At 38.1% G+C, this 13,621-nt stretch overlaps 1 protein-coding gene across 1 annotated transcript in view; it reads left to right on the top strand.

Moving 5' to 3' along the window:
* Nucleotides 1-865: 865 nt before the first annotated feature.
* Nucleotides 866-13,621, top strand: part of COL14A1 (collagen type XIV alpha 1 chain) — a gene marked incomplete at both ends in the record, with an annotated part of 119,125 nt that continues 106,369 nt past the window's right edge. Inside the window, 4 exons of the mRNA XM_084280445.1 lie at nt 866-953; nt 6,532-6,648; nt 7,747-7,890; nt 10,230-10,316. Coding sequence (XP_084136571.1) covers nt 866-953; nt 6,532-6,648; nt 7,747-7,890; nt 10,230-10,316 — 436 coding nt within the window. The remainder of the gene's footprint in view (nt 954-6,531; nt 6,649-7,746; nt 7,891-10,229; nt 10,317-13,621) is intronic.

Genomic DNA, 13,621 nt, shown 5'->3' with positions numbered 1-13,621 from the left:
TTGATGTTTCTGGTTGATTAAGTTAGAGGAAATATTACTCCATGGTACTACCTACAAATAGAATTAGTGCTTAGTCAGATGATACACTGCATGTCTTCTCAGCTGTATTGCTGTAAGTGCCAGGTAGTACAACAGAGAGCACAGACTAAGTTGAGTAAGACAGGAACAGGAAAAATAGAGTAGGCTGTAGAGGACAGTGAGAAGAGGACTTGTGTTTTCTCAGAACAAAGTTCTACCTTTTTTGACAACTGACTTGCAGAATTACTTGGTTAAACTGATCAATGATTGTTTCACTGGGGTTATTGAATACATATGTTTGCTATTTTATGGTAGGCTTTCAGGGAAGTTCTCATCTTTTTTAAAATTTTTATTATTACAGAATCCTGAGATACATAATTTAAGATCCCATCCTGGATGTTTCCTAGTTTTAGCCCTACTTTGTTATTGAGAGCTTCAGAGCTCTCTACCACGGGTATTATGATAAGGTGCTAGCGATGCTGGATTGTATAAAGATACCTATTTTTACCTCGTTATGCACAGGAAAATCTACTTCCAATACTCCTGTATGCTTAGCAAAGAATATAATTTTTTTCTCTCTGTGGGCCGAATTTTCAGGAATGTTGAGTGGCTCAAATGTGTTTCTTTGTTCTTTTCAGGTAAAATATGCTTTGGTTATAAAATTGCTGTTAGGATGAAGTTTTGGCTCCACTGATGTTTACAACAAATTCCTAGTTTTTTAAAAATGGAAATCAGATTTTGCCTATAATTTTCATAAAGTTGATGCTTTATCTTTGCAGGTTTAGTAAGTCTGTTTTTTCCCCCATGTGTTTTCAGACCTGCTGATACTGTGTGTTTTGAGGAGAAGATGCTTTGTCGGTATGAGATACAGAGCTGCTTCCTTTTGGCTTTTTTAGCTGTCACAGCTTTCTTCATCAGTGATGCCCAGAGCCAAGGTAAGTCATCAATAAGAGGGTAGAGCTCTGATGTGCAGAAATAGACTTCCTTCTTCCAAATACACATGTTACTTCCCTCTTAGTAGGATGTAGATCCAGTACTACTGAAATGAAGCAGCAGTTTTACTGCTGATCTCAGGGGTGGAGTAGAATTATACGTTCATGTGAGCTCTTTGAACCTACTATCCCAAATATCATAAATCTCTTTGCAAATCCATGTACCTCAAACTGAGTTATATGGAGCATTTTTTTAAAGCTAATTTACATGAAAGTACTGGTCAGAAATTGCCATGACTATCCTCTATGTAATCAAGTAAGCTTGAAGGACCAGCTATGGTACTTGTGTTGAATGCATATATTTTTTTTCTTTGTTGGAACAGTAGCTATTGTAACACTTACATCATAGTGTTGCACAGGACCATTAAATGTCACAGACTACTTCTGCAGCTTTTTAAAAAATCTCCTTTGTGGGTATTAAAAGATACTGCTGAGATTGTTAGGCTGAAGTTCTTGTTGGATCATACTGACAGGGGTTTGACTTCTAGAGAAATCCTATTGCTCGGGGACGAAGGGAGGAAGAATGCCAATGAGTTTTTATGATTTTGAAAGAAAGATGTTTCTCTCAATCTTATATTTATATAATCCCTTTGATATGAGACTGCATAGGCATAACTGGGAGCAGAATTTGATCCTGGGGCTCTTCTAGAGCGTCTTGTATAATGCATTATTCACGAGCACATTCAGAGACTAATGGCAACCTGAGGCTTTCCAAGTTCTGGTAAATGCAAGTAGCAGCGCTGTCTGGCCTGCGTGGCACTCAAGAGCAGGGGAAACATACCATCTTGGATGTCTGGGAATCTGCAAGCATTTTACAAGTCTCTGCCGGAACACATGTAAAGGGGACACATGTAAGCAGTAATATTTACTGTGGGCGATGTGAGGTGAATGAAGAAATACATGTTCCCAATGTTCAACACATCAGTTCTGGTCAGAAGTGAGGTCCAGAATGCTTGTGACTTAATGAGCCAATAAAGCAAAGCATATGGTTAGTCTTCTCTCTATGTGTTTCAGTCCTCATACATATGGTTAAGATTTGCAAAACAGGGTTGGGGATTGAGATCCATCTCCAGAAAGTTTTGCGTAATTCTTTGACCTTGGAAACTATACTCTTCCCTCTCCACCCATCCCCACCCGCCCACCCCCATTTTTTTTAAGTCTGATTTAATCTGTTACATGTAAGGGAGAAAACTCTCAAACTATTGATACAATGAAATGAAGGTCAGAGAGATTTTTTTCCACAATCATCACACTAGCAGAAAGCTAGAGTCAATGTACTTGGTGAATAAAGAACAATACTTCCCTTGTTCTTATACTCTTTCAGCAAGCCTCAACTGCTGAATGCTGTCAGCAGTGTGATACTAAGCTAAGTGCACTGTTGCCTTGGCCCAAAATGACTGTTGTGTTATTGAACGAGGTGATGCAAAGTCTCTATTCCATGTTCACACAATAAAAGTATCTCTTGCTACACTTAAAGTAATAAGATATTTCTCAAATCATATCTCTTCTTGAGATATTGCAGTATCTTCATGCAGCTGTCTATTTACTATTTAATACAGCACTAACAGTATATTTGTCTTTTTAAGAATTTGTATGTTCTGCCAGCACGTAGGAAGAGCTGGTATTAGTTCCAGCTTGTTTCCTCCTTTTGGCAAAGATGCATAGGTAAAGGTGTGTAATGTGACTTCTTGGAAAGGAGTATGTGTCAACATGCCTGAAGCTACAACTTATTCCTTCAACCAAGGAGCTATCTGCATTGAGCTACATGGTTTTGTCTCTTTTGTTGCCTGAACGCCTTATAAACCACACAGTGCCCTTCAGTTTTGACTCCACAGCAGTTTATTTTTTCATCATTGCTCTTTCTTCCTTATTCAGCATAACATCACTTAAATGAGAGTAACCAAAAATTCCAGCTTTTATCTACTTATGTTCTTATACAGTGCACAAAAATAGCATTGGGCAAGAAAAATACTTTAGAATTTTCCATTTATTCATAAAGTAACTTGCTTTAAGTTTTTTCCTTCTGTATTTAAAATGGAAACTTTTCATTGTGTAGCAATAATGTCCATGTGTTACTAATGTAATTGCAGTGCATTTTAAATTAGTCAATTCTTAGGACAAAAATAAATTTGAAGCCACTAAGTTAAGTTAGTATCCAGTCTTAGAGTACTGGATGCCTCAGAGACCTACACATGTGCAATTCACAGTATTTTTCCTTTCTGTTAAGATACTGAATAGTTCAAAATGCTGTTTCCCAGGTTGTCCATGGGAGTCATGTATTTGGAGTGCTAATTTATCTGGTGGCATAAACCAATGCCTTGAACTTGTCTGTTGCTTTCTTTTGGGTGACTGCTCTAATGTTGCTGACGGCCATTCACTTTTGCATTCCTGTAAAACTACTTAACAAGCTCTAGCTACTGATTTTTATCAGTTAACTGACTCAGCTTGGATTAATTTTTTTCCCTTTCTACAAGAAGTGAGATTTTGTTCCACAGACAATAAAGGTCCAAAGAAATAAAGATATCCTCTTCAGGTTGGTGAATGTGTAGTAATTCCCATCAATATCTTGTTGTCTGTTCAAGTATTAGTTTAACTTCCTTAGCTATATGTACTTTTCTATGCCAGAACGTTAGTCTTTGCACAACTAAGATGCAGTTGAGTACCTGTCTGGTGAATAAATCTTTGCTTTGGTATTGTTAATTGCTGTATGGGAATGCCTGTTCCACTGTGCTGCCCCTTTGATACAAAAAGAACCCAGTGAAAATTGACTAGTTATGTAAAGACTATTCTGGCACAACTTTTCTAGTCTTTCACATTGTAACTCTGTAGTAAACAGAACAACTTTGGTGACTGTGTCTTTCTTTGCTCGTAAAATCTGTGATTGTTTTTAGGGCTCCCAAAATTTACCTGGTTTGGTGATGGCTAATAGCAATTAGGCCAGACCTATGCTTCTTTGTTAGAAGGTGCTTTCATAAACTGTTAAGTTGAAAGTAGGATGGAAGGGAATAACAGGGGAAGGAAGAAGATGGCAGAGAAAATGAACTCTGAAACTCTAAGTCATGATATTTTTTTTGCTAATCCTTGGTGTTACTTTTTTGCTCTCTGCTCTGCCTTTTCATCCCCATATAAATTTACCACTTAATCCTTGTAAAATGGAGCACACACTTGCATACTGTGGTTGTTCAAAAGCTTATTTGATATTCCTTAGGCAAAATAAATAATAAAAGGAGCTACATATTTTGCAAACTTCTAGGTATGATTTGTTGCTCTTGGTTCATTCATCCCCCATTCATTGTGATTTATGTATAGCTCAAAGACAGAATGAATCTTGAGAATGAATTAAAAACTGTAATCCATAAATTCCGTCTGCTTGGCCTTCAAAGCTTTTTGCCGTAGTCTCTGTCATTTTATTACAATTACAGCATGCTGAATGTTCTTGCAGAAACCTGCCCAGCTAAACATTTCACAATACAAGGGCCAAATTTTCAAAGAACTGATTTTGTATTTGCAGTAATTTCTGCACACACTCTTGCTTGTACCTTCTCTTTCTCTAAACTTAAGGAAGGTGACAGGCAGTCTGAAAATGAGGTCTGACAAGATTGTCCCCGGTAACTGGGGACATGATGGTTTTGGTGTAAGCCCAACGTTTTGAATCAGCACTCTGTTCTCTTGTTCCACTTCCTGAGCTTGTTCTTTGAAGTCTTTGGGGATGTGGAGGTGTTACTAAGCTATTGGTGGTGCTTATGTGCTTTCTTTTCTGTGTTCTGGTGTTAAGTCCCTCAAGGCAGAGAACTGCAGAACCTGCCTCTGATCTGGCCAAACTCTCCTGTACGGATTGAGAGGCTGGATGCAAAGGAATATGTCTCTTGTGTTAAACCTCCAGACTTTTACTTCTAAAAACCAGAAGTGTTTTTAATGGTAGGTGACATGAAAAAAGCACCACCCCAAATATATTAAAAAACCCCAACCCACTACAGCCTGCCTCTTTCCCTTCTTCCCCCCCTCACCCCTCCAACCTGTTGGAAAAAGAAGCACGTAGGAAAAAGTAATCAGTTCAGGACAGGTCTTTGGCTGCTGCTAGTGCCAGAGCTGCATTGACTGTAGCAGGTTAAATGGAGCGGCCAGAGACTGTTGGCTAACACGTCCTGCCTGTTGACTCAGATGCTCCATGTGTTGTAATCTTTAAACATCAGAAATATTGTGAGAACTGTTGGTTTATTCTATCTAATGAACTAACAAAGTGTGCACATGAGTTTAGTCGACCAGAGCTATCTTGGGTAGTGCAGGAAAAAACCTGCTGCTTTCCCCTTCAGATAATTCCCCTTATTGCTTAGACTTAGGCTTAGGCTGATAGTGGTAGTGACACCAAGGGCTTGGAACGTGAAGAAAAAAGGTTAGGGGTTCTGGAGGTAGCAGGAAGATAAGGAATAAAGTTGGTGGAAGAGTTTAAGCTTTTCCAGCCCTTTCTGTTCAGCTTCTGGGTGGCTTCCCTGGCTGCCTTTCCTTCTTGATCTGTTAGTTATGTGAGCCAAACCCTGTTCAAATCTATGAAGGTTTTCCTTCAGTGACAACCTTGGGTGCCACAGGCTGTACCTGTAGCAGCTCTGCTTCATGTTTTTGCTATAAAAGAGGGATGTGGCTCCCAGAAGCAGAACAGAAATACTATTTGGGGTGTTGTCCAGCATCAATGGAGCTTACCTGAGCAGAGGGACGCAAAGCTGTTGAATACTAGTGTATGTGCATAGACATAAAGTTGCTGATACTACAGTAACAACGTAGGGTCGATTTTTCCATTGGTTCCTCTGCACTGTTTCACTGAAATATCACTCTTTCTCAATTGTTTCATGCTTTTACTCACCTGCTGCTTCTATTTGAAATCTAGGTGATGGCACACTAGAAATAGAAGCCAGATTGCCCCTGTTTAAATCTCGACTAGACTGCCTCTGGTCTTAATGAGGCCAAAGCAGCGCTTGCAGTGTGCTGCTTAGGCCAGGCTTGCAAATTGGACACCTCATGGTCCCTCTTCCTTGTGCATGTCTGTCTTTCCTCTTGGTTATTGTGTCTTCGCAAGGCTTTGAAAATTTGGCCCTGAATGACCTTCAAATGTGGGGAAATGCCCATGGTAATGTGAGGTAAAGGAGACTAGGTAATGTGTATTGCCATTGTAAGCAAGGAGAGCAATTTTAATTCTCATATATTAACAAAGAGCATTTTTTTATTACCAGCTTTGCCTGCTATACTAGAATCTTAACATCTAACACTGTCTGTCTTTCTGTCCTCTGCTGCTAGGATGCTAGTTTGTTTTTATAAAGAGATGAAAAATACATCTGAGGGAAGTAGTGCACCCGGGGATGTCATTTTACAAACTAATAAACTGATGTATGTGACATTTTGAATAACTTGCATCCTTTATCATTAAAATTTTGTGTTGTCCTCCTATATGTGTTCATTTTTGTGTTTATTATAAAATTGATGGTTGCTTTTTATATGAATTTAAAATGTTTTCTTTCCCCACTTGCAGTGTCCCCACCAACAAGACTAAGATATAACGTAGTCGGTCCTGACAGTGTACAGATATCTTGGAAAGCCCCCAAAGGGCAATTCAGTGGATATAAGCTTCTTGTCACTCCAAGTTCAGGTAAAACAAAAGTCCATACTTTCTCTTTTAAGGTGAAAGGGCAGTATTCCTACAGCTGAAGAACATTTCAGAGGCTAGTGTCATCTTTCAGGACAAAGGACCTGTGAGCAAGCTGTGGATAACAGTTTTGATTGATTAACAGAAGTGAGAAATCAATCTCAACACAGTGTGGTCATAAGGCATAAAATACAGGAATTGACTGGGTAAGGTAGAAGGGGGTGGATGCTACGTACGCTTCGTATGCAGTTGTTGGGAATCGTCACTGACAGTTTTGCCTTTCCTCTAGTGGGATATAGGGAAGTCTAGGAGGTGTTCAAGGAGGAGCATAGGAACCCGACTTCAGTCAAAGTTGTATCTCCCTGAGTGAGCTCCCCAGAAAAGACCAAAAAGTTTTTTAGGTCAAACTTTAGAAAACCCCTAAGACCACCCCCACCCCCCCCCCCCTTTAAAATTTTTTTTTAATTAAAACATGAAATAGGAAGACAGGCAGCACAATGGCTATGTCAGGGTAACTGTGTAGAGGTACTACTTCTGTACATATTTAAATTTAGATATCGGTACACTTTTAATATACAGCTAAAATACATATTTGTATATAATCATTATATATGTATAAATATACATGGAAATGTTTAATATTTGTATTTATACATAAGAATTTCTTGCCCAAAGGAAGTGGGCAAAGAGGGTGTTCAGAGATGATATGGTTTTGATGGGATCAGAATAGGCAGCCAATCACAAAGCAATGTGAAAGGCTGTGGGGATGACATTACTAAATTTGATGGCTTTTTGCCATATGTTTCTTTCTTAATTAATAGCTTTGTTGGACATGATGACTATTCCACAAGGCCCAGACAGAAAAGCTGATTCCTTGCTTGTGGAGTGTTTCTGTATAAGAAAACTGGTCCATGTCTTTGGTCAGACTGCTTAACTTGTTGCTTTTCTCCTGTGCCCTCTGGCCTGGCTGTATGGATAGTCACAGAAGTGGCATCACTTAAGTCTCATAGCTCTTGAGGTAGTTTTAAGTTGTTAGTTTCCAGTGCTATAAAAATCCCAATGTTATGTATTTATGGGTTGTTTTGTCTTCTTTTCTTATAGGTGGAAAAACCAATCAATTAATTCTTCAAAACACAGCAACCAAAGCAATTATTCAAGGTCTTATTCCAGATCAAAACTATGCTCTTCAGATCATTGCCTTTAGTGAAGACAAGGAGAGTAAGCCAGCCCAAGGCCAGTTCAGAAGTATGTGTCGTCTTATGCTTGATGCAGAATTTATCCAATGTTTAACATAACTTGTGAAATTGTAACAAAATCTGACACCAAGAGGGACAATGGTACAAGAGTTTCTTCCAGGGTGGAAGGCTAATCATAGCCACAGATTTCAACTGGCACATAAAGTGCGAGATCTAAACTGAGGCAGTTGTTCTTGCACAGGAGACTGCTGCTTTGGGCTCTTTGTTTCCACTGGTTTGAATCCCTTCCTCCCTGATTCCATTATGAAATTAGGCAGTATCTGGTAGAAGAGAATATTCAATGAACAGAGAGAAGAGAGGAAGTGCTATATTCTGATGCTAAAAAAATTCCTTTTCTTCTTCCAACTTTTTATTGAAATATTCTTATAGCTGTGCCAACTGGCAACTAGTTGCTAGTTCAATGATACTATGAAAGGCTAAATTCTTACTGTGCTTCAGATGTCAAATACATTTACAAATTATGCTTAAGACTTTATCTGACCCTTAATGTCAGTATCATAGTGATATATATTTTGTAGCTCATTTGTCTTGATCTGTGTCTTAAACAGTTCAATTAAATATGGTTAGTGGAGATTTGTTCAATAAAGAGAAAAATGTGACAGTCTGGGAGTACACTTGAAAGCCTACTGAACTCCCTTGATACTGAAGATTTCTCACTGTTATTGCTAAACCACCTTTCTCTTAGAATCAGCACAAGATAAAATACACTGGCTGCTTAATGTGGTGTGTGTCAAAGTCTTTCTAATTTTTCATTGCTACAACTCTGTGTTTACTACTTTAAGTTCTGTCCTGGCTAGGAAGCCCACAAAACCACAGATTACTTAAGCATTAAAAAGCAGTCCACAGAAACCTACACTAACTTCTATAATATTAGCTGTGGCTGGTTTTTAAAGTACCTCTATTCATTAGGAAAAGCGGAACCAGCAACTTCACTTAAAAATACAGGGTTATGTTCCATTTAGTGTACTTATTCTTTGCTGCAGGTGAAAGCATGCAGTCAAATGAAACTCTGGCCTCTACAACTACACTATGATACCTTCCTTGCACAAGTAAAATCAGATACAGACTTACATGAATCATTGTTTTTTTTCTGTCCTGTATTCTGTGTTTTTTTTCCCCTTCTCTGACAAGTGGTCATAAATTCTTGAGATAAAAAAGACAAACTTATATAGTGCTTTGAGAATATTCTCAGGTTTAGTGCATTGGAGCTATCTTTTAATGCTGTTGAGTTGTAGCTGATATACAAAGAAATCTCAAGCCTATAATAAATTCTTAATGTTAAGAGTATTCCTCTTTATATAGTCAGGTATACTTTCATATTCTAGTGCTGCTTGTAAGTTTTTGTATATAGTATGTAATTAACAAAGATCACTAGGGGATTTTTTCTTTTAAAATGCAGGTGTGGGTAGATTTGTGAGTAAAACTGGTGTTGTCTTGTCTGTTCTTCTGATGGGGTTAGAATTTTGACAGTTAGACATGAATTTTCCAAATCCAGAAATATTTGACATGATATGGCCAACTTGTCTCCTGTGAGCGTTTACATGCTTTTGTACTGTTTCTCTGAAGACTTGCCACTCAACAGCATTGCCATGGGAGGAGGCCATCAAACGGCTCCTTAGCTTGCTCGTAGCCTTTCCCTTAGAAAGCTAAGCAATGGCATCTTCTTTGACTAGTATTATTCTGGTATTGTCATGTCACTGTACTTTGGTTGGAGACTCTATGCGAGGATTAAACCCAGATGCTGAATAAAACCTGGTGTTACGGTGGCGTTATCTGTAACCCAACTAATAACCAAGATCTACCTTGGTAAAAGCTGACTCCTCTGCAAGCTTGTGGACCTCAATTTGCTTTTGAATCAGTTTTGAATCAGAGCTTTGGAGCAATTTTGCTCTCATGGGAGTATTTGGAGCCCTGAATACAGTTTTGGGCATGGGATCTGAGCTGTTGCTTTAAAGAGGATAATGTAACAACTGGCTTATATGCTTTTGTGTTAAATCGAGTTCTGAAATGCTGGACTTGACCCAGCTAGCTTTGCCAATTTTCTGGACTGTATTTTCAATGCTGGATCTTGTAAGTGTGGGCTTAGGTGCTGATGTCACTGTGTTTGGACTCTCCTGTGTGAGGAGAGTCCCTTTGAGAACTTTAATGATGACAGGATGGGGAAAGATTCATAAAATAAACCCGAAGAGAGGGAGAGAAAAGCCAGTAACTCACTTGTTACCTAAGCATCACAAGATGTTCTGTGCAACTTCTTTATGTGGAAGAAGAAAATAACATGCTTCTGACTGCACTATTTTGAGTCTGATTTTTCCCCTCTTTACTTTTCAGTTAAAGATATAGAGAGAAGAAAAGAAACAAGTAAATCCAAGGTGAAGGATCCAGAAAAAACAAATGCGAGTAAACCAGCTCCAGAAGGTCAGATCCTAATACATATGACTTGTGTGATATTCTGAAACTAATCAACTTTCCTATTTAACTTGGCCATTGTATAGATTTTCTTTAAGTCAGTACTTCAAATCTGGTTCCTGGTGTTAAGTTAAACGGAAAAGAAAAAAATAATTTTCAGAATATCGGAGAGTTTCTACAACAAAGGTACTGCTTTTAGTTCCATGTTTTGCTTTACTGCAGTAAGCACATATAGCAGAAAAGCAGACTTTGAACCTACATTAAAAAAATGTGTTGCCTCTACTTCCCCAGTGGGTGCAGTTTGAGTATTGAAAGAATCACATGTGTGTATATATATACATAATAAGTCATATTATCTTGTCTAGAAGACAGACTTGCAGTATTAATTCCCACCTAAGGTCAAATTAGTGTTATTGTATAATCAGGCACATAGATAATTCTGTCCTAAAGTAGTTCATATATATGAAACCATTTGAAATATTTTTTTTTTTATATTTCATAGAGGTAGAAAAAAGAGTTAATTTTTCCTGGTTGCAAGGAGCCCATCTTCTAGTGAAATGTGACATTTCTTGTCATGAGAAGCTTGTCTAGTATGGGCAGTAAAGTCTATTTCAAGCTTAATATATAACTCTATTTCCTGTTATTCTAAAATTCAAATAGCATCTTCTGTATGAAGTAACCCCAACAATAATTATTCCCTTCCACTGTTATGTATGATGTACAGAACTAGAACAGACAACAATAGCTTGATATGACCTTAAATAGCCTCAGTGTGAATAAATTGGACTGTTTCAAGGATCCTGTTTCTCCAGTCCCTTTTAGTTCTGTCTCCTACTAATGCACGTATCAAAGACCTCACCCAAAGCCTGTTGAAGCCCATGCATATTTTTCTCACTTCAGTGGGTTTTTCTTCTTACCATACATACTTGTGTCATGTTGTATTTATTAACACTGAACAAGTTTGTTTCCATACAGCATTTCTGAAGCACATGTGAATTCAGCACTTTGAGTGCAGTGGGGAAAATGTTAGCTAGAGTTTGTAACACTGAAAGAAGCGAGTTATACCTGCTAGGTCATGGTGGGGGTAGTGGATAGGTGATCTTTCATGTCTAAAGGAAGACTGAGTGGGAAGAAATGAGAGAACTAAAGAAGGAAAATGTGATTTGTTTCCTTAATGAAGGACAAGTGATAAAAGTTGAAGGAGGGAAAACTGGACCGGTAATAGGAAAAAGTTGATTAAAAGCAGAGAGAGGAAAGTGTTTGCCAGACTGTGGGAGAGGATTTATGCTTTTTCATAGAGTGGGGGCAAAAATACAGTTGGCAAGAGGAGATTGGAGTCTCTCCCTTTTTAGGATTCTTGTTTATTTGCGAAGTCTTTAGCTCAATCATTTTCCTCTTCACCACACAACCTTTTACTCATCTAATCTTCAGTCGTATTGGGGCAGTTTGTATCAGAGCAAGATACGCTTCCATCCTGGGGTATATATCTGAAAGAAAGGCAAAACTTACTAACTTCTTTGTCAGCAAAACTGAACAGAAAGGAAAAACGTTGTCCTGATTTCTAAGAATTCTTGATTTTTGTTTAGCCCTATTCCCAACCCAGCTATATTTAAAGTAAAAGACTTTTTTTCCTACTGTCTAGCTATTGCATATTTCTTCCAATTGCGCACTATAATGATTATTCAAAGTGATGGAGATTCCAACTGAATGACTTCAGTGGGAGTAGGGTGAGAGTCCAAGCAAAAACGTTGTGCAGAAATAACAGCATCAGCAAAAAATTCATAGCTGGGATAGAAGTGAATTCAGAACTGATACACAAAGAGTAATGGTATCAAAACTTTCCTAGTTTAATATATATTGACCGTTTTGCCTCAAATTGAAATTAGGTTTTTTAAAAAAAGAACAGTGAGTCTGAAAGAAACAGATTAAAAGAAATGAGTGAAATCTTATGGCAAACCCATGAAGAATAACTTGATCTTCTGCAGATGTTTGACGGGAAATGATTTGAGTATGACCAAATGAATTCAGGCCAGCTGTTAATTGGTTTCATAACAATTCAATATATGTCTAACCTTGATGGATACATTTTGTGGCTGTGTTGTATCTTTGATCAAATTGGTAAGATCTTAGGATTTAACAGTACAAAAGAAATTCTTAGGTATTAGAATATCTTATCTGAAGACAAGAGCAATCTTTGCCCACATAACAAATTGAAAACAACCATTGCCGAGACTGGTATTGTCAGTGGTTGTGGCTTCTGCTGTTGTCTTGACTGAAAGATTAGCAAAAGCCTATTTTCCTATTTCTGCAAGTATTGGAGTCAAGTTGTGATGTAAGGAGGTACCTTCTGTGAACATGTGCCCCCTTGTTACAGAAGGGTGTTTATACAGGAAGAAACTAGAGTGGCTTTGAAAGCCTTAGAAAGGCACAGGTCAGCAGTCATTTTCATGCAGATGCCGGATTGCCTGGCAAAATTCTCCAGTGTGAGTATCAGAACAGGTTTGGCATTTAGTAGATTTGAAAATTCAAAATCAGTGTTTTGGGGCAAAAACTGTAAAGCACAACAATAAACCTGTTGGTGTGTATGAAGAAGCATGTGGACTCTGCCAGTAATGCAAGGTCCATTTTGTAAAATACGATAACTCGTGTAACCTGCTGATTTTCCATAAAGGTACAAAAGGCACATAATTACCATATCTATAAACAACAAATTTGATATGCCTTCTTCAGAGTCACATAATAAATCCCAGAAATTTCACTTTCAATTTCAGCAGGACAAAGATTTCACCATAACCCTTCTACTCATAGAAACCAGTTCTTCACTAAGAAATGCAAGATGGACATCTATTATAATGATTCCAGATGGTTTCAAGGTTTCTCACTCTTATGTTCACCTGTGGCTTGGAGGACTGATTCTACAGTGCTGTCTGCTATTTGAGTACCAACTGTCTGAGGCTCTAGGTAGTGCTGGGAGATGTGGATGTCTTCTGTGTGAACAAATCTAGCTTTTTCTTCTGTCCTTAAATTCGATTGTATTTGGGTTTCACTCTGTGGAACTCTGTCAGTGGCTTGTGTGGCTTGCTAGTAATTTTTCAAGCAGCTTCAGTAACCTAGATAATTATTTTTCCTCTGTTGTGTCCTGCTCATTCAAGTGGTTTGAAGAGATTTATTCCTTTTTTTCCTGCTTTTTGTACTGTGCTCTTATCTCAACCAGACCTCCAGTGTATATCCAGGTAATGCCATTGTGCCAAATTAATTCAGACTTAATGTCTAGCTCTCATCCATCAAATGTTCACTTTATATTTGTTTTCCAG

Source organism: Gallinula chloropus, assembly GCF_964237585.1.
Source record: "Gallinula chloropus genome assembly, chromosome: 2".
Taxonomy (NCBI): Eukaryota; Metazoa; Chordata; class Aves; order Gruiformes; family Rallidae; genus Gallinula; species Gallinula chloropus.
The sequence above is the reverse complement of the archived record's forward strand: the minus strand, read 5'-3'. Positions and strand labels throughout refer to the sequence as shown.